This window comes from Lutra lutra, chromosome 3 (assembly GCF_902655055.1).
Source record: "Lutra lutra chromosome 3, mLutLut1.2, whole genome shotgun sequence".
In the NCBI taxonomy this organism is placed as follows: domain Eukaryota; kingdom Metazoa; phylum Chordata; class Mammalia; order Carnivora; family Mustelidae; genus Lutra; species Lutra lutra.
In genome coordinates this window covers 109,586,439-109,608,926 of record NC_062280.1, presented here as the reverse complement: position 1 = coordinate 109,608,926, position 22,488 = coordinate 109,586,439, and the positions used below count along the sequence as shown (strand labels likewise).

The 22,488-nt window shown below is 36.6% G+C and overlaps 1 protein-coding gene across 1 annotated transcript in view; it reads right to left on the bottom strand.

Moving 5' to 3' along the window:
* CNTNAP5 (contactin associated protein family member 5) overlaps positions 1-22,488 on the bottom strand; it is an 847,743-nt gene that overhangs the window by 444,968 nt on the left and 380,287 nt on the right. The window contains exon 6 of the mRNA XM_047722671.1: positions 11,499-11,683. Coding sequence (XP_047578627.1) covers positions 11,499-11,683 — 185 coding nt within the window. The remainder of the gene's footprint in view (positions 1-11,498; positions 11,684-22,488) is intronic.

Here is a 22,488-nt window from a genome sequence, read left to right as displayed (position 1 = left end):
GGGAGGCAGGCTCCCTGCTGAGCAGAGAGCCCGATGTGGGGTGATGCTCAATCCCAGGACCCTGAGACCATGACCTGAGCTAAAGGCAGAAGCTTAACCCACTGAGCCACCCAGGTGCTCCAAGTATTTGATTGATATTTTACTTGACATATACATCTGCCAAGTATGGATGTTTTTAATTCGAAATCACACCGATTATTATTTTATGGTGACCTTTATCTTCTGATTTTAATTTTTACTTTCAGTCTAATTATTTTTTCCAATTATGCATTTTCTATAAATTTAATTGGTGTATCTTTGCCCCAATTCCTTATTTTTATAAAAAAATAATTTTTGATTATTTCTGCAAAAGTATGTTTCTTGTAAACCATGTGTGTCTGCTGTTTGTTTTTTAGAGCAATGAGACTACTTACCTGAGGAAACAGGTAAGTTTTAAGTTTATTGTATAATGTTTACTGTGTTTTGATGTTAAGTTGGAAGACAGTCACTGAGATTATCTAGCTTCTCAAACTATGGCTTTGGATTACTTTCTATGAAGCACAGATTGCTGGGTTTTTTTTTGTTGTTTTTTTTTTTTTTGTCTTTCAACCCCAACTTGTTCTACATCTTGTTTACTTAAACTATTATTATTATTAATAATCAGTATACCCACTTTTTCCACTTGACATTCCTTTTTAAGATATTACATTATGTGTCAATTTGTTGTGAAATTGCATAAATTTGTAAATCATGTCAGCATTTATCCTCTCCCTTTCCACAGCCAAGTGTTTAAAGGCGATGTTTCAGGAACTTCTCTTACTGGATTCAAACCCAGGTCTGCTTCTGCTTTCTATGGGGACCTGGGAAAAATACCTAATTTCTATGCGATTCACAATCCTCATATTCAAAATGAGGATAGTAATAATATTTATGTCACATAAACAACTGAGCTTGACTGGGTAATGTGAGAATTAAAAACTTTCTTTCACCTGAAGGATGGAGAATGGATCCTGGCACACAGTGTTTGCTGTTAATAAGACTGTTTGTACTTTAGCACCTTCTCAGTTCAGAAGTTCTTCCAAAATTGTATTTTGCGGCATTATATTCATAATTTCTGAATAAAAACATATGGATAGTAATTCTTCTAATATTTTTCAGTCTGAAGGTTGTGATAGTATGTATTGATATTTTATTCAATGGCAGCTCAATTGAGTGCCTTTTCTTTGTTTTGATTAATAAACAAAACTTCCTCCAAGATTCTACAGAAGCCTCCATCTGGTTTTCAGATTTTCAGAACATTAGAACTTAATATGTTGTGTGCGCCTTTAAAAAAACCCATTGGTCGGTTCTAGCTTCCCATATATATTGGGTGGAAAGAAAAAGAAAGAGAGGCCATGCTAGAACTTCATGGTTACTGTCTATATTCAATTTTATTTTCAAATTTAGAAAGACTAGTAATTTTACAGTTGAGTGTAAAAGTGTATTATTTGTTTAGCAGGTAGAGGAGAATATCTTCTCAGGTTCATGCTCTGCCTTTTTTTTTTTTTTAAATCAGTCATTATTCTAAAAAGTACTAGTTTTGGTTTGTTTGGTTGGTTTATTTCCTTGATTTCCTGAATTTCTATCTTATTTTTTTCAGTTACTTCAGTTGTATGTCTTGTACAAATTACTTTTTATTGCCTCACATATCATTATTGTGTTTACAATTCCCCATGTATTTCCTTCAAACTTTAATGAGTGTCGTTGAATTAATCTTTGCTTTCAAGACAAACCTGGCTGAATGCCATGAACCTCTTCATTCACTAATTTCATTGTCTAGGATTCTGATGATATGATCCTGCCCATCCATTCAGACTCCAACGTATTACACCGCGGGGCAGATATTGATAATATTGAGCAGAGATTATATTTCAGGGTGTATCATCGGCATGATGTTTCCCAAGGGCCTTTAGGATATGGATCACAGAGCTATAAACCCAACTTCTATTAGCTCATGGTCTCATATAAAACTGCACAGTTGTTATAGTGTAAGGGAGCCAAATGCCCTATGCCATTTCTTTCCAAGTAGCCTTTAGCAATCTCACTTTTTTTTTTCCTTTGTTCAGTTGACATCATCTCAATGATGTCTACCCTGATCAACATATCCAAAATTGCAATCTGTTTCCCCTCATCTTTTTTTTTAATGATTTTATTTTGTTTTATTTATTTATTTATTTATTTATTTATTTATTTATTTATTTATTTTATAGAGAGCACATGCACATGCCAGGGTTGGGGCACAGAGGAAAAGGGAGACAGAACCTCAAGTAAGCTCCATGCTCAGTATGGAGCCCAATGCAGGGCTCAATCTCATGACCCCAAGATCATGACCTGAGCCCAAATAAAGTGTCAGATGCTTAACCAACTGAGCCACCCAGGTGCCCCTCCCTTCATCTTTGAACTTCCAATCCATGACCTAGATGTATGTTTTTTCTTCTTTCCATTGCATGTGTAATTTATTTACTTGTTATATTTACTGCTTATGGTTTGTCTCCTCTATGAAAATACAAGCATCACGAGGGTAGGCATCTTTGTTCTTTAACATATTTGAATTTCCCAAGTGCTTAAAATTATGCCTCATATATAATAGATTCTGAATAAATATTTGTTGAACGTTTTTAAATATCTCTCTAAAAATATTTCTCAAGGACACAGACAATATCTTATTCACTTTTTAATATTTAATGCAAGATGTATGATTCAAACATAATAAATCCAACAAATATTTGTTGAACTGCTTTAAAAAAGAACACTAGCAATTTACTTCTAAATTTGCTTTTGCCTTATTTCCCTTCTGTTTTGGTCAGTTTAGCTGCTTTCTTTGCTTACTTTTCTTGTTTGTTTGGTTATGGCAAATTGCATAGTGTGTCTTTCATTGATCTTAGTAGTCAACAAAACCAGATGTTAGATTGTGAAGTTTCACTCACAGTCTCAGTGTCTTAAGCAACAGAGTCCATCTAGTAATCTGATGGTCTGCCGCTGTCACAGATGGGCTCCAACTAGAGGACTCCCAGAAGAAAGCCTGCTTTGATGTTAAATGTATGAGGTCCCAGAATCTGCCACTCTCTCTTCCTTTGATCTCATTCCTCTTCTTTGTCTGGCATTTTGCTTCTATCTTTTTCAATCTTTGATGTTACTTCCATGGCAATGAGTTCATTCCTTCTTACTGGCTATTCCTCTGGCCCTGTTTAAATTTTGGAGTCTTCCTGTTTAGAAGATTCCTTTTTCTGTCAGACTTGGATTTCTGATATTTTTGAAGTTTCTCATGTGTGAATATTTGTCTCACTTAACCTCTGATAGTCCACTTTGTAATAAAAGGTATATGAAAATAGATTCAAACAGCTGTCTTTTTTTTTCATTCTTTAAAACTTATACTGGCTTTGTGTTTGTTGAGCCATATGCAGAGTTCATGGCCTTTATGGAAGAACAGCCCATCACTGACCTTGGGAATGTTCTCAAAGGTCAATGAGTTTCTGCCATTTCAAATGAAACCAGAAAACCCAATTTTCCTGTGAAATCTCTTGATTTTTAAATATTCGCCCAAATTCAAATAGTTAAAAATGAAAAATACGAAATAGGCCAAGTGAGATAATAGCAGTCCTAACCTTCTCCAGGGTCACAATTTTATGGCTTCTGCTCTACTATTTGACTTGATCAATGACTCAGTTTGAAACTTCTTTGGAATGTCTGCTCTCTTTAACTTTAAAAAAGCATATTGTGCATATGATGTCTTATTTTTGTCTGTACTTTGGGGTCACATATTGAGAGGCGGTAATTGATTACATGTTAACCAAAAGTTACCTCTTCTTCATTGCTTCTATAACCTATTCTTTCACAAATTCCCAGTATCCTCTTATTTCTGGATAAGAAATGTCCTATGTCTCTTTTACAGCGGACAGAAGGTGAGCAATATCTGAACCAGACACAGCCCTGCATTGAAAATGAGGGAACACTGAATGACATTTCTAAAGGCTTATTTATGTATTATTTTAGAGAGAGCACAGGGGGAGGGGCAGAGGGAGAGGAAGAAAGAGAATCTCAAGCAGACTCCTCACTGAGTATGGAACACAGCATGGGGATTGGTCTCAATCCCTTGAGATCATGACATGAGCAGAAACCAAGAGTCAGAAGCTTAACCAACTTGAGCCACTCAGGCACCCATAAATGGGTACTTTTCACATACTCATAAACATCAGGAGCTAACACAGCCCACTTGGTTCAACATGTATTTATAATTTGTTCTGTCTGAGTGAACTTATAATAGTTTTACCTTGGGTTTTTATACAATGGGTTAAATTTTGTCTGTTTTAGCATTCAAGTGGGGAGCTCACTGGAAATCCTAACTTCAGTATCCCCCATATACCAGGCACCCAGGCACCCACCTTTGACCACCTTTCAGTTCCATTCTTCCTCATGGTGGAGTCAAGGAGAAACAGCTATAATAAGCTGCTACCACCCTTATAAACCATGATGTTCCTACACAGCATCCCAGAAATTCTTGCCTAAACAGTTCTGAAAGTGCTTTGAGGCCCCGAATGGCTCTCTCCCCATCTGCCCTCCTCAGGATGGACCATAGGATGACAGGTCTGAGCAGTGGCCAGGTGGCAGCTGTTTACACCATGGACAGGGCTTGACCATATGGGATGTTGCTGGGAAGGTACATTCGTCAAAGCAGGAGAATAGAAGATATTTTATTCAATAGTTTGTCAGCTTATTTGTAACCCTTTAAATATTTAAACTTATGGTACGTGGACCTCAATTTGTACTCTTGCCTCAGGCTCTACACATATTCAACTGTGGCCTGGCTGATTCTATAATACTTTATTGATGTTATAATAATTCAGCCCAAATTCGGCCAGACTCAAGATATCTTATTAGATGATTAAAACCTGCTACCACCTCCACCAATAGCAGCTGAAATAAAATGAGTTTTTTCATTTGTTCTTTTAGTTCATGTTAATAAAAACAATTTTTTTTTTCACTTTGTGATATAATGGTAATACTGAAATACACCCTTCATCATGTTTTTATTCCAGTTTGCCATTATAAAACTTGGGGAAACACAGAAAAATCCACAAATCACAACAATCTTAAATTTAAAAATAGAAAGAAGAATGGCAGGGATTAATGTGGCTTCAAGTCTTGAATACATGCAAAGGCCAGAATTAGGACCAGAAACAGTGCTTGTATCTTGACAGAGTATCCCTTTCTCAGAGGAATGTCTAGTCACCAAAGGGATCTTCAGTTGAGCCGCTGCACAGGTCTGAGCTCAAATCTTGTTTCTGTTACACAATAGCTACTGGGGTATGGGGATGGGGAATCGCCAACAGTCTCTCTTGCCTTGGTTTTTTTGTAATGTAAGACATAATGATTTCCCTCACAAGGTAGCTTTAGAGGTAAAACAAAATCACAAAATACCACCAAAATAGTATTTCATGTTTTCCCCCTTCCAGTTTCTTCCTCTTTATTTCCACTTTGCACCTACTTATTTTCTTTTTCCTTCTTTTCTTTTCTTTCATTTATTTTCCTCTACATAGGCCTCCTACTTTAGCCTTCAGCTGAGTTTCCAAAGGAAACAGGATCAATAACAATTACACTGCCACATGATCTGGAAAACCGTTTCCTTAGTGATCTGTGGTTATTTTGATCACTAAATAAGTAGTTGTATTATGTCTGGCCAGTCCTTTAATCATGTCTGAGTTCTAAGAGAAGTGTCCTTTAGGCAATGTCAAGTAAGGGTGGTGGCAAGAAGTGGCCTTCAAGCATGGCAGACCTATGAAGAACTTCTTATAGGAACCAAAGTTGGTCATCAATTGTTATCTTTAATAATTACAGAAAGAAACGTCTTTCATTTACTTAACATATATTCATGAACTGCACATTTTGTACCCGACACATTTCTATAAAAATAAAAGTGAAATGAAAATAAAAAAGAAAATGTCAACCCTTATGATGAGCTTGAATGTTATGACTGGGGTGGGGATGAAGAGATAGACAATTAAAAATAAGTAAATTAAATAAAATTCTAAAGTGATAAGTGTTTTTGAAAAAAAAACTGAATAAACACAAATCATAGGTTGTAATTTTAGCAGAAAAATAAGAAATATCTTTAAAGTCACATATTCTTTCTATTGCCTTAGTTTCTCCTTAAAATACTTCTATATGTGGTACAAAATTCAAAATGTTTTTAAAAAGTGGTTACTGTGGGGCACCTGGGTGCCTCAGTTGTTAAGCGTCTGCCTTTAGCTCAGGTCATGATCCCAGGGTCCTGGGATCAAACCCCTCATCGGGCCCCCTGCACGGCTGGAAGCCTGATCCTCCTTCTCCCACTCCCCCTACTTGTGTTACCTCTTGCTGTGTCTCTCTCTGTCAAATAAATAAGTAAAATCTTTAAAAAAGTAGTTATTGAAAATTAAGGGTTCCCTCTTCATTGAAATCATTCTCTTATGATCTGCCTTGTCTGTCCCTTTAGTCACTTCCAGAGATTTCTGTCTACATGTTGTCTTCTGTCAAGTCCATGCTTTCTTTCTAATCTTAAACACAGATACTCTTATAACGCAGGGCATATTGTTTTTCTTTTCCTTTAGCAATTTATATTAGAAATGGTTCCACATCAGGGTATATAGGGCTACCTGATTCTTTCTAATGGCTGCATAATACCTCTGTATAGCTTTGTCAAGCACACACACCAAACAAGGTGAGCCCAAAGCCAAGACGTGACTGACCCACCTATAAAGGTAAAGAAGCCACTTGCAGATTCAGATGGTTTGTGACTTACAGAGTCAACAAAGGCAATAGTAGCTAAATACTGCTGCCCACCTGTCCCACAAACTGAAAAAATGATGCTTAAAAAAAAGAAAAGAAAAGAAAAGAAAAAAAGGGAGAGGTCAGATGACCACAATATAAGCTGGGGGTTTCCTTGTTGCTATAGCTCCTACTCTAGTTATTTCAGTCACTATATAAGCAGTTGTATTATGTCTGGCCAGTCCTTTAATCATGTATGAGTTTTAAGAGAAGTTCCTTCAGCTAATTAATTCTTGATGACACAGCTCTATTCTGAAAGTGCAGGGCAAAAGTGCTTCGTGCCTTATCAGAACCTAGGAGGCAACAAGAAACTGTCATGACATCCTCCCAAGGGACAGGTGCGGCGAATGGGAAACAGCCTTGAAGCTTCTAATTTCAGGCCTCCAACTTCTGTTGTTTCAGAAAGATCATAAAGCATGCTGTCAAGACTCAGATCAGCTACTGTGAAAAGCTATGGTTGTGTGGCCCATGTAGATAGTGTGAGGTCATCAGGGCACCATGGCAGAGCTGTTCCTTTAAAGAGCTTAGCATAATTCCTTTTTTTTTTGTTTGTTTGTTTTAATTTATTAATTTATTTATTTATTTATTTATTTATTTATTTGACAGCAGGAAGAGAGGCAGGCAGGGGCGGGGGAGCAGGCTCCCTGCTGAGCAGAGAGCTTAATTCGGGGCTCAATCCCAGGACCCTGAGATCATGACCAGAGCAAAGGCAGACGCTTAACTGACTGAGTCACCCAGGTGCCCCTAGCATAATTCTTAATTATGAACCCCCTTGTGAAGGACTTTTGGGGAATTTCCACTATTTTATTATTCCTAACATATGTCCTATTGCACACATTTACCTATGACCATAAGATAAACTGCTAGAAACAGAACAGTTGGGTTGAAGACCACATGTTTACAATTTTGAAGACATTGTTCTTTCGTTAATGTAATATTAATTACCATCCCACTAGTAATGGATGAAATAGCTCTGGTTTCTCCATACCCATGCCAACATTGTAACATTTTTAGTCTTTGCAATCTAAGTGAAAAATATCATTGTAGCATGAATTTTCATTATTTTTCTTAATGAGTGCAGTTAAGCACCTTTTCATATATTTGAGAGCAATTTGTACTTCTTACATCCATTTTCTTTATTTCTCCTTTAAGTTATCCATTAATAATTATTTGTAGGAGATTTTTACTTATTAATTGAATTTTGAAATAATTTTCTAAGTTACTGGGGTAGTGATATCACTATATATGTTTTTTTATGGAAGATTATGTGGAAGTTTTTTAAAAAATTTTATATGGGTATTTTTCATATATTTTACTTCCAGGCTTCTGAAATTCATGTCAGACTTAGAAGAATCTCCCGTAATCCTTGATTTAAAAGTACTATCTCAGGGCACCTGGGTGGCTCAGTGAGTTAAAGCCTCTGCCTTCAGCTCAGATCATGATCTCAGGGTCCTGGGATTGAGCCCTGCATCAGGCTCTCTGCCCTGCAGGGACCCTGCTTCCCACTCTCTCTCTGCCTGCCTTTCTGCCTACTTGTGATCTCTGTTTGTCAAATAAATAAATAAAATCTTTTAAAAAAGTACTATCTCATATTTTCCTTAAAATTTTGATAGAACCTACATTTGAAGATATATGTACACATATGCATTTTTAAATGCTTATAAGGTTTAATCTAACCTAGCTTTTTAAACTAAGTATTATATATATATATATAGATATATATATATATAATTTTGTAAAATGCCTTTTCGTATACATGATGTGGCAATATGCAAAATTTTTTTAAAAAAAAAATTTAAAAAATTTATTTAAAATTTAAATAATTTTGTATTTAAAATTTTTAAATTTAAAAAATGTATTTAAAAAATTTTTAATAGTTCTGGTGCCTGTAAAATGGCTATATAAACAGGATCACTGAGCACTTTTGATAGGAAAAGAATTAATGGATTATATGAATCTCAGAGAAATGGGCCCTTATTAAGATCCTAAAAATATCTCTTTTCTAAAATCCATCTGCTCCAGACCAGAAGTGAAGCAAATTGCTATAGTCTTTTTCACATGCATTTGGAGAAAATCATATAGGCTGAGTGATGTGAACTAAGATGACATTTCAATGAGAAGCAGAGGATCTACATTCTTCCTGCTTCTTTTGATTGATTGATTGATTGATTGATTTTTGACAGAAGATTCCCAGCCCTAGGTGAGAAGAGAAACAAACAACTTAATATATCTTAATGTAACAAAAGCCTTCTCCTTTCTTTTTTCTCCCAGACAGGCATGATGTCATTCATTGATATCCATAGGTAGTCTAAGATGGAGAGATGAAAGTTACCATATTTTCTTGCAATTATTAGCTCATAATGTTAACATTTTAAGAGGAATTCTGATTTTCATAATATAATGAACCTTGGTATAAAACTTGAAAGGCATAACTTTAGAACAGCGATGTTCTAATAGTCAGTCACAGGAACCCAATGGCCTGATTTTAGTTTTCCTGCTAGCTGGTGGTATCCAGGGTGCATACGGGCACATATGATCCCATGACAGAAATCAAATCAATAACCTAGATTCTTATTAATAGACATTATTACAAAATAATCCCTAGACTTAGATATTTTATTTATCTTTATTCCTGCCAATAGGGTGCTATTATTGCTTCTGGGTAACTGAAATTAAGAGTTTTCATTTCCTGGATTTATACAACTAGTTAGTGGTAAAGTGGCAATTAGAACTCAAGACTCCCATTCTACTGCTCTTTCCTTTACACATAGTCTTTAAGGTGAATCTTCAAAGACTGGAGAACTCCAGTTGTTCTAGAAACTTCTCCCAACATATAATTCTCATGTTCTAGTACAGTCAATTTCTAATGTCACCATTAGAGTCAATCCATCTTCTTATATGGTCATTGGGGAAAGCTGGCTGGGCACTCTGGCAGGGGCTTGAATTCTCTGAAACAAAGGTTACTTCAAAGGAATTCTCCAAGACATTTCTTTCCTAGGAGACACTTTTTATAAGGCAACGTGAAATCCAGGCATTTCCTAAAGAAATCTGTTCCAGTGACATCACTGGATTTCATTTCCCTCAAATGTTGACATTCATTTTAATGCCACTCAGCTGTGATCCCATAAAAATTCTGTACACAGGAGAGATAGGTAACATAGGCTTGAAAATAAAGGTTAAATAAGGCAACTGGGAGAATTTTAGAATCATCTCCTAGGTGGGTAGAGTTACAGATGATTTTCTGTTTTCTGTTGTCCTCAAGTTCATGAAAGATATCTCTTTTAATATTATGTGTATTCTTTATTTTTTTCTTTTTTCAATCACTTTCAACCACTTTAAATCACTTAAACTTGACAAAGAGAGATGATTGATATTCATAGATTTCCAGTTATCAGCAAATAAAAAATCTACCTGGTGTCTTTGAGTCAGAATGGCAAATTCTTTTTTGAAGTTAATGAATGGCATAATTTATCAACAGTATGCTAAGCTAAAGGTAGGTTCAAAAGAGGAAATCTTTCTTATAGCTCATGATGGTGATTGATAAAAAGTAAGTCAGACACTAATTTTTCAATTTTCTATCTCCACCCCTGCTGTTCTAGAATGTACCCCACTGGTGAGTGGAATTGTCAACTAACAGATTTTCCCACCATCTGCCCAGCAATCTCCTCCCTCCACCTCCCCACAAGTCTAAGCTACAGAGTAACTATTCTAAAATAGTACTTTTCAAATGGTAGGGTGTCACCTGGAGGATTTCTAAAACAAATTTTTGAGCTCTTCTCCCAGAGTTTCAGATTCAGCAGGTTGGGGGGGAGGGCTGACTATTTTTATTTTTAACAAATCCCCCAAAGGATGCTAATTGGGCTGACTCTTAAAACAGACATTCAGAATTGCCATGCCACAATCCTGCAAAAAGTCCTATAAATTCTCCAACACAGGAATTCTGTCTCAGCCAACTGTGTATATTTATTGCCTAGGGGAAAAAGTCTGATACAGAGCAGGGGCACGTTTGTAGAACTGAACTACTTGCAAAGATGGATAACTTTTGTCTGACAGTTTGCTGAACTTTGTGCCATCTTCTTTGTGTTGTAGTCTTGGTGCATTTCTTGCATTCATGCAAGAAAGCAAGAAAGAAATGACTCTTCGTGTATGCTATCAAAAGTCTGCATAGAAATAAAGGTTAACTACAAGTGCTATAGTGTGCATTTTAGATTCCTTTGGATTTTATCTCCCTTTTTTCTTCAGGAATATGTGACATATAATATTATATTAGTCTAATTTCTGTATTTTTCCAGCTAATTGAAATTGATTTTTGAAAAAAAAAAGAAAAAAAAGAACAACTGAGTATAATGACAAGATTATGCAGTGATACAGGAAGGCTACGGGCAGGAAAAAAAAATTTTAAGTGAAAAAGGAGATTTCCTGATTTTAAAATGCACACAATTTGCTGAGGTCCCCTTGTTGCCAAGGCACTTCCCCCCACAAACACTGCTCATATTGCCTTCTTGGACTCTTCCACCGAAGGCTGTCTGGGTTTAGATGGAGAAGTTGAGCCCAGGGTAAGACTTGCCATGGCCCCCCATCTTCTCTCAATTGAACATTCATTTGCTGATTTTTTTTTCTTTTTTTAACTGATGCTGAGTAAGGCACCTGGGGACCTGCAGGGAGAGTCAACTCACCTCATAGTCGATGTCTAAGGCATCTGCCTCGCCCTTGGTGCGGAAGTGGTGTGTGTGTTTGTCCACAGAAAAGTTCACCTGCTTGCCAACCCGCTCAATGAGGACCGAGTGCCAGTGCTGATCATCCAGCAGACTCCCCAGGGTGGCTGAAGGTGGGCTGCTGCTGAGCCGAGGTTTGCTGTCATCTGTGAAGGGGAAAGGAAGACTGGATGGCATTCGTGCCCAAAGGCAGCCTTGCATGCTAGAATATTCTGCAAGCAACGCCAACTCTCTTAATCCTAAAGGTAGAGAATGACTCTCTCTCTCCAGGGCCAGAACCCTGTTGGGTTTGTAAAGGAATAACATATTCTGTCCACAGATTTAAGAAACAAATTCTAGGTCAGCTGATATATACATCCCCTTCTGGATATGAAAGGATATGCTTTCAGAACATGAACAGTTAAGTAATAAAATGCACCATATCCTAATGTCCATCAATAATATTGAAAACAGGGAATATCACACTTAGAAATAATACATATTCTTTGTGTTTGAATGGTTCTTGAATGGAGAAAATGAATCTTGACTTATGCTTTGGAGGAAAAGTAAATTCTGGATAAGTAAAGGGAAGACAGTGGGCACCGAGTTAGGCAAGTCTGAAGACAAAGGCAAAGATGAGGAAAGAATCATTTTAGCTGCAATTTTCAAGTGCCTACTCTATGAACAGCACTTAAGTTAGAAGCTTATACCCACCATCTTTAATCCCCCAGGGGAAAATTATTATCTGATTTTCATGAATAAAGAACATCCGGATCAGTGAGGTTAAGCGCCCATGACCCAGGGGTGCAGCAAGCATTCAAATCCAGGTCCTCTGACCAGCCTTGTCACTCTGCCTGTGGCATGGGCCATATGCATAGATTCCGTCTAAACTGAAGACACCCTAAGCTTGGAGTGAGAGATTCACCCTAAACTTAGGCTGTGAGAGATTCAGGTGGAGAGGCACATTTTTCTATCAAGTCAGGCTAGTTCTCCCTCCCCTTTGCCCCTCCTCCAATTTTATGGAAGTTCCTGCCAGTACCATTTTGTCAAAAAGATTACAGCATTTTCCCCCCTTCAGAATAGCTCAGATTTAGCCAAATGAACAGTTAAATGCAATTAATTAAGACTTACGTGTAAACTTTCAAGTTTGTGAATGTTTTATTGTTTGGTCCCCTTAGAAACTGAAAGCTAAATGTCTCCCACTTCTCTCCTAAGATGCCTTTTACCAGAACAGCTCCAACAGTCTGCTCAACAGTGTGGCATTAAGGAGGCAGGAGCTGCCATTTTCCCTGTAGGCTGCTCACTCCCACCTCCATTATGGCCCTATGGCACTGTTTCCTGCACTGAACAACACTTGGTTGCTTCAGTCGGGGGTGGTGGAGGGCATCAAACTTATTGTAGATGAAAAATGATAGATGGTGCATTCATTGCTGACTTTTTTACATTATTTATTCAAAAACTTTTAAGTTCTTGCAATTAGTCAAATTATGCTAATGATTAAAAGTTATTTCTTTTTTCTTTCTCCTTCCTCCTTTCCCTCTCTCCATCCCTTCCTTTTGTCTCTCCCCGCTTCCTTCCTTCTTTCTTCCTTCTTTCCTTGCATAAAAAAGATACTGTGATATATAAAGGGGATAAAGGAGTTAAAAGGTACATTCCCCTCCCCAAAAGTCTTAATGGAGTCTCTCAATAAGTAAATTGATAAAAAGTGTGCTGGTGGCATGTAGTGTTTACTGTTAGGAGCCAAACAAATGCAGGGTAGGGAGTTGTGAAGCTCCCATAGAGCAGTGACAGGTCTGAGATTTGGCTGGAAGAAGGAGCATCAGCACACAGCCAGGAGAAGCCTGTGCCAAGACTCGGAGGTGCAAAGAAACATGGTGGGGGAGTCCATGTAGTGGTACTGTGATCATGCCAGCCTGGCTTTTATCATCCAGCACTAGTGCACTAGTGTGTGTGAGGTAACTGTGTATTTTATTTACTTTTAAGGAAAGGACATCTGATGAATTAGTAAATCAGACGTTACTAACTCAAATTAACAAATTTAGGAAATTTGTTAAGAACTCAAATCACTGAGGATGAGAGGAGAGAGTCTTTAACTTTTTCTGTTGCTTCCTTCCTCTTATATAAAAAAAAGATTATTATGGCAACTGCACGAGAATTTGATTAGAAGGCAAGGCTGGCAGTAAGACTGACAGTAATCTAGATGGGAGACCCAGGGCCTTAGGTAAAGAGAGGGCAGGAAGGATGGATAATAAGGTGGTGGCCTCTTTTGGATATTGTCACCTGGATATTGGAGGGGAGGTGATAAAGGGAGACTCCCCTAAGGGTGACCTCTAATTTTTTGTTTGTTTGTTTGTTTTCCCCTTAAGCAGACGGGTGGAAAGTAGTACCAGTCATGAGACATGTACAAGACAGAAACAAGAACACCCTCTCTTTCTCTTCACACAACACACACACACACACACACACACACACCACTCTTTATTTATAAAATAAAATTTGTCCAGGGGTTAATGAACTATTGAAGGAAACTTAGTGTGCCTTATAAACAGTAGGTTTCAATGTTTAAAGCAGCAATGTCCATGATAGCCAAACTATGTAAAGAGCCTAGATATCCATCCACCAACAGATGAATGGATAAAGAAGATGTTATATATATAGATATAGGTATAGATATAGATGTAGATAACAAACACACAATGGAATACTATGCAGCCATCAAAACATGAAATCTTGCTATTTGCAACTACGTGGATGGAACTAGATGGTATTATGCTAAGCCAAATAAGTCAGTCAGATAAAGACAATTATCATATGATCCCTCTGATATGAGGAATTTGAGAAACAAGACAGAGGATCATAGGGGAAAGGAGAGAAAAATGAAAGAAGAAGAAACCAGAGAAGGACACAAACCATAAGAGACTCTGAATCTCGGGAAACAAACTAAGGGTTGCTGGAGGTGGGGGGTGGTAGGGATGGGGTGGCTGGGTGATGGACACTGGGGAGGGTATGTACTACAGTGAGTGCTGTGAACTGTGTAAGATTGATGAATCACAAACCTGTACCCCTGAACCAATAATACATTATATGTTAATTAAAAAAAAAAAAAAGAACTCAGCATAGGGGAGGCACTTCAAAAACATGATACTATTAATATGTTTAATAATAGTGGTACTTGATGTTACTGAACCAAGTTTGGTAGAGTAGTTGCTCAGGAGACAATGGGGAAAGAATTAAATCACAATTCTTTGCAATGGAGAAAAAAAAAAACAGTTGGTTCAGGTAATAAGCCAAGTGAAATTAATATTAGAGGTTTCACTTTGATGTGTGCCTCAATTTTCTTCTTAAAAGGGAAAAAGACATTTAATAATTATTTCTTAACAATAAGTCAGAAACATTAAACATTTGAAAATGTAACTCCACTGTAAGTCACAGAACGAAGAAAAAAGGAAAGGAATCACATCCTTTCTCCCTACTCATATATTCTATGTGTTGCTTTTGGCAGATTTTAGTGGATATACTGAGTACTTTCAGAGAGCCAATGGTAATGATTAAAAACACATATCTAAATATTTTTTCTATACTATTATTCCAGCTTCAAATGATGAATTTAATTATAAATGGGTCAAAATGACTATATTATTTTATTTAACTTTTTAGATATAGTCCATTCCTGCCTCCATATGCTAATCTTCCGTATATCCACCACAGGTAATCATGGTTATTAATGGCCTGTTTCTCCTTCCATTAAAAAAAAAAAAAAAAGCATATGCAAGTCATATACACTTTATTTTTTAATTTTTTAAAATTTTTTATTTTATTTTTTCAATGTTCCAAGATTCATTGTTTATGCACCACACGCAGTGCTCTATGTAATACATGCCCTCCTTTATACCCATCACCAGGCTCACTCAACCCCCACCTCCTCCCCTCCAAAACCCTCAGTTTGTTTCTCAGAGTCCACAGTCTCTCATGGTTTGTCTCTCCCTCTGATTTCCCCCAACTCACTTCTCTCCTTCTCCCAGTGTCCTCCGTGTTATTAGTTATGCTCCACAAGTAAGTGAAACCATATGATAATTTACTTTCTCTGCTTGACTTATTTCACTCAGCATAATCTCTTCCAGTCCCATCCATGCTGATACAAAAGTTGGGTATTAACCTTTTCTAATGAGTAAGAACCGGGTTGGGGGCTCATTGGCCTGTGAAGGGACCAAAAGGGAACCTCCGTCCTCGGGTGAGCGTTCTCTGGCTGCCTCATGGAGCTTTGTGACCCTTGCAGGACCCTGCAGCCTACGCACATGACATCGGCCCCCTGCCCTCCCCACCAGTGACCCCATTTTGCTACACATTTCAGGCAGCCCCACATAGCTTCCAGTAACCAGGCAGATGTGGGATCCCATTCTTTGAGCAATAGCTGAGGCCAACTGGGCCTCAATCCCAGCTAATGATAAGGGAGAGAAAGCCTGCTGCAGGCTTTGGGGGGAGTTTCCTTTGTTCTTGCCTTCCCCTTTTCTGGTCTGGCTGGCAGGAGTGTCAGCTTTGGGAAGAATCTTCATCCTGTTGATGTCATTGAACTTCTGACTACTCTGTTCCTGCCCCCCAACCACTCCTGGGCTTCCAGCAACATTAGATTAAGACAGCCTTTTTGTGGAAGCTGAAATTTAAAAAAAAAAAAAAAAAAAAAAAAAAGGCACGGAGGCATAATCCTCCATTGTATAAATGGACCACATCTTCTTTATCCATTCGTCTGTTGAAGGGCATCTTGGCCCTTTCCACAGTCTGGCGACTGTGGCCATTGCTGCTATGATCATTGGGGTACAGATGGCCCTTCTTTTCACTACATCTGTATCTTTGGGGTAAATACCCACTAGTGCAATTGCAGGGTCATAGGGAAGCTCTATTTTTAATTTCTTAAGGAATCTCCACACTGTTTTCCAAAGTGGCTGCACCAACTTGCATTCCCACCAACAGTGTAAGAGGGTTCCCCTTTCTCCACATCCTCTCCAACATATGTTGTTTACTGTCTTGCTAATTTTGGCCATTCTAACTGGTGTAAGGGAGTATCTCAATGTGTGTGTGTGTGTGTGTTTTAAAGATTTTATTTATTTATTTGACAGAGATCACAGGTAGGCAGAGAGGCAGGCAGAGAGAGAGGAGGAAGCAGGACCCCTGCTGAGCAGAGAGCGCAATGTGAGGCTCCATCCCAAGACCCTGGGATAATGACCTGAGCTGAAGGCAGAGGCTTTAACCCAATGAGCCACCCACATGCCCCCTCAATGTGGTTTTTATTTGAATCTCCCTGATGGCTAATGATGGTGAACATTTTTTCATGTTTCTATTAGATATTTGTATTCTTTTATATATACGTGTGTGTGTGTGTATATTTGTATATATATACTTTATATGTACATATATACTTTATATTTGTAATTTATAAATGCAATATATATGCATTGTATATATGCATATAGATAGCAATAGATGCAAGACTACATATAAGCAAATATATGTATTCTTTATTTCTCTTCATTTAATTTTTTACCCTAATGGTGAAATACACTGCACATTTTTTTGGACCTTTTCATTTTTATTTAATCTATCCTAGGAATTTTCTTACATCAGTATATAAAAGTTGTCTCAGTCTTTTTTGAAGCTGCATAGTATTTATTGACTCATACATATGAAATATATATATGTGTATATACATATATATACATGTATATATGATATATATGTGTGTATACATATATATATAATTATATATATATATATATATATATATATATTAGCCAGTTTTCTATTGATACATATTTAGGTATTCTATCTATTGTTGATACCTAATACTGCTGAAACACCTTATATGTAGCCATCATTTTGGGTGTGTGCAGCCTTTCTGTCCCATGCATTCTTAGGTAAAGAATGAATGGTCAAAAATTTTCACATTTGCAATTTTGACTGGCACTGCCAAATTGTCCTCTACAAAAGTTGTGCCTGTCCAAACTCCTACCAGCAATTTATGAGACTGACTTTTCTCCACAGGCTTGTCAAGAAAATATGTTCAAGTTTTTGGAATTCTGCCTATGCAATAGGCAAAAACAGTATATTTCTTAGCAGTTTTAATATACATTTTGAATGAGCTTGAAAATCTTTTCATTTTTATTTCCTTTTTTGATCTATCTCCTCTTATTTCTTGCCTATTTTTTCTTTCATTTTCTTATTAATTTCTATTTAGTCCAATCTCTGTAACAACAATTGTTACAATATCTTTTTGCTGTTGTCTTTTGCTTTTGCCGTTTCTCTTTTTTTTTTCTTCTTCTTCTTTTTTTTTTTTATCATTCAAACATTCTTTTGGTGAAAAAGCCATCATTTTCTTTTTCTGTTATGGCTTATTTTGTGGTTGTGTTATAGTTTAACATGTCCTCCCTTTCTGAGATCATCAAAGAATTCTCCCATTTCCTTCCACTTCATTTCATTTGGATTTTATTCTGGTATATAACATAAAGTAAGTTCCTCTCTTATTTTATCTCTTTAAATGGCTAACTACATGTCCCAAGTCTATTGCTTTTAAATCCTTGGGTGATTTCTTTAAGTTAATCAGAGATATAACTTTCAATTGTAATAAGAAACACTACTAAATTGGATGAGTTGATTTGTTACATTAATCAGATTGAGGTTCTATGTGCATGTACACTGGTATCTTTAAATCCTGAAACTTCGAGTAGTAAATTTCCAAGTTGGCTGCTGCCCCCATATTCTACATATATCCACTGCCACCATCATTACCACACTCTTCATGTCTCAGGACATCTGGGCAGGAGGAAGCAGAATCAGCATTCATAGCCCCATACACATCCTCATCAAGGTTAGAGTTGGCCTTCCTCTCCCCCCCTAACTTTGCCTCAGCAAGTTTGCTATTTCATCCAATAATCCCACTCATAATTCTAAGATTCGAGGAATAACAGGATGTATCTTCTTAAATAAAAGGGAGCTACTTCCCCCTTACTGCATCAAATGAAAACATGAGCCTTAATTAACATTTATCTTCTCATGCAAAACAGGTTATGAAATTTTCATGAATATTTATAACAATTTGTTGACCTTCCCTCAAAAGCAAATTAATATCGTTCCTTCTTTACATTGTTAACTCAGTTAGTCAAATCTTTTTTATTACCCCAAAATAATGCAAAATAAAACCCCATCTTTTTTTTAAATAAAACATAAATCAGTAAGTATTGAGGGACTAAAAAATGTTCCTAGACAACATTCTGGATGACTCTTCTAAGAAAACAAACTGAAATATGATGATTTTTTTCAACATATCTAACAATTTAAAAATTGAAGGCAGCATCCAAACATTTGGAAAAAGAAAAAAAAATAAAACTTTGAATAAACTTAGGCAGAGTCAGCAGATGGAATATTCCATAGACATCTAAATGATATATATATATATCATTTATGATATATAAAGTACTCATATCATTTCAAAAACATACTCAGTAGTGACAGCCATTTTTTAATAAAATTAAAAATTAACATCTAATAAAAGGGATATTCAATAGCTTACATCTTCCTGAGTTAAAATATATAAAGGCAGGATAGAAAAGTCCACATAAAAACTAAGTCATGATTTTGGAAAAGAAACAGATAAGCATTATGTGAGAATAAACCAAAGAATGAATTTACTAAAATATTAACAAAAGCTTTGTTTTTCTTTTATGTTTTCTCTGTATTTATAGTGGGTATAGCTGTCTTTCATAATGGGAACCATAAACTTCATTAAAAACAAATTTCTTATCCTGCATAGCTGTTTCACTGAGAACTATATACGAGTGATGTGTAAATTATTGACTATACCCTCCAGTACAAGTTACTTTTTAATTAACAACAACAAAAAAAAATTAGCAGATGTGAATGAATTTCACCCACTCCTCCATCAATTATCCCATGGTAACACTAGAAATCCTGTATTAAGACAAACTGAGTGAAAATTCGTTTGTTTAAACAATTGGGGAAATTCATCAAAAAGGAGGTTTTGAATCATATCTACACAAAGTATTACTATGAAGAAAGAAGAATATTAGTTCTAGGAAATGTTCTATCTTACCTAGAAATGTTCATTATTAGAAATTAAAAAAAAACTTAATTCTCAAGAAATTATCAAACTCTTTAAACTGATATATATATCTCCAGTTTACCTCCATGGCAAGTGCTGTTCAACTATTAGTTTTAACTAGTTTCTAATTTCTTAGGGCAAGATAAAATTTCCCACGTGCCATTGTAGAGGTCAAAGACAATAATATTCAGAAGTTAACTTTGGCCAGGAACATGTTAGAGAAAACAAAAACAAACAAAGAAAAAAAACCCCTTTTACTAATTAAGTAAAACCTTGTTTTCATGTGGTTAAAGTTAAAAAGAAACAATGTAAATACTGCTCTAGGCCCTAAAACACATAACAATTTTTACAGGAAACTTGAAATGTTTCCAAAATATTTCTAACTTAAGTTTTTTATCTTGCTCCACCGCCAACATACTGTGGATAAACACCTCAATTTCTTCACCCTTAGAACTAACATCTTCATGTCTAAGTGCATACATATAACAGTGTTTTCACTGAAAAGTCTTCTTTGATTAGATCTTCTTGTTTGGTCTTATCTCAACAGTTCAAACATGGATGTCACCTTAACTTTCACAATCTTTGAACTTCAGATAGCCTGAAGTTCAAAGATTGTGAACTCTTCAGGGGAACTCTTCGGGGAATGGGGACTCTTGTTTTACATTGTATTTCAGCAAAAAGTCAATTGTGGAAAGGGCTTCATTTACTGTTAATGAAATAGGTGAGCACTCATATGGAAGTTCCCAGTGCCTACCTTCACCTGACCTTCAGAACTGACCTTTCCACTCTAATTTTTTAGATTATCAATATTAGTATTCACTTATATTATTAAGCTTTTTCACATGTGAGCCCTTAATATATGTTGTTTCAATTCTTCCTGAACAAAACCCTGAAAAAAATTGCTGTGTCAAAGAAGCCACGTGACTTACTCAAGAACACAAAGAATTAGGATGACAACCAAGCTCTATCTGACTCTAGCACTGATAATACCAACACAATCTTATTGGGAAAAAATGATATTCCTGATTCATCCTCTGCACATCTGCATCCCACCATACAAACATATAAGCTATGTAGCTTAGCTTAGCAGGAATGAAGAGTCTCAGAAAAGAATTTGATGGATGGAAAGCAACAAGCTGTGCAAAAGAAAAATGGGGCAATGCTAAGGGGGAAGCACAGACTTTAGAATGAGAAGGCAAATTTCAATGCCATAGGTTATCCAGTATTGTAAAGACCCTTGCTTGGAAAGATGCAGGGCTAATGAATATTCTCCTGTGTGCCCAAGTGAGACTTCCTGAAAAAAAAAAAAAAAAAAAAAAAGGAAGAAGAAGAAAAAGAAGACGAAGGAGAAACTAATTGTAAGCAACACAATTCCAGTGGGCTTGACACTCAAACTGGAGTAAATCTTGGGGTGCCTGGGTGGCTCAGTGGGTTAAAGCCTCTGCCTTTGGCTCAGGTCACGATCCCAGGGTCCTGGGATCAAGCCCCACATCGGGCTCTCTCCTCAGCAGCAAGCCTGCTTCTCCCTCTCTCTGCCTGCCTCTCTGCCTACTTGTGATCTCTCTTTGTCAAATAAATAAATAAAATCTTAAAAAAAAAAACTGAAGTAAATCTTTAACACTAAAGCAAAGAAACATAGGTCTTTAGTTAGAATGTTTCTAACTATCATTATAGTTATTTAGAGGTATAGGTATAGATATTTAGAAACTAAATGTTTCTAAATATCAATCAATAAAGTACTCTCCAGGTTTAGGGGTGGTTGCTCAAGTCCAGCCTCTAATTTTTATCCATCTTCTGTGACTTTGCTACCTTAAAAAAATGGTTTCTCAATACATTTATGGCATATAGCTTTGATAATATATAATCATATACTTTAAATTAATATTAAAAAGTTAAAATGTAAATAGATAAAGAAGTGGTCCATGTATACAGTGGAGTATTACTCAGCCACCAGAAAGGATGAGTACCCAAGTTTTGCATCACCATAGATGGAATTGGAGGGGATTATGCTGAGTGAAAAAAGTCAAGCAGAGAAAGACAATTATCATATGGTTTTACATATACATGGAACATAAGGAATAGCATGGAGAACATTAGGAGAAGGAAGGGAAAGATGAAGGGAGGAAATCAGAGAGGGAGATGAACCATGAGAGACTAAGACTCCAGGTAAAAGGGCTCTGAGGGTTTCAGAGGGGGGTGGGGCGGGGAGGACATGGGTTAGCCCAATGATGGGTATTAAAGGAGGACATGTATTTCATAGAGCACTGGGTGATATACACAAACAATGAATCATGGAACATTACATCAAAAACTAATGATGTACTGTTTGGTGACTAACATAACATAATAAATAAAATAGATTTACATTAAAAAAAGAGAATGAAATAATATTTTACCAAGTTGAGAACTCCCTGAAATTAGGGACTGCTAAGTACAACTTTCAACCCCCCGTGGCTAGCTCAGCTCCTAACTTAATGTACTTGTTCAACAAATTGCTATTACATTAATGAAAAATTTATGAAAAATGGGGTGCACTTTGACCCCCTGACACTTTGAAATGCCTGTATTCCTTTACTTTTTATGGTAAAATGTCCAGATTAGTCAGAGTTCATCCATAAAGTCTTTCTGGGCTCCTCTCCCCTACCCTGATCACTCCATTGTTACAGTTTAGCCATGAACATGGACTTCATGATATTTTTATAAAGGTTTAGAACATTTTAATTATTAATGTCAGGATATTAGGGTAGAACTGGAGGGGGTTCCAACCCCAAGTCTACAATAATGGGACTATGTGATCCCGGGCAACAGACTGCACATCACAGACCATCAGTTCTTTCATCTGTAAAATGGGTTTGGATATAG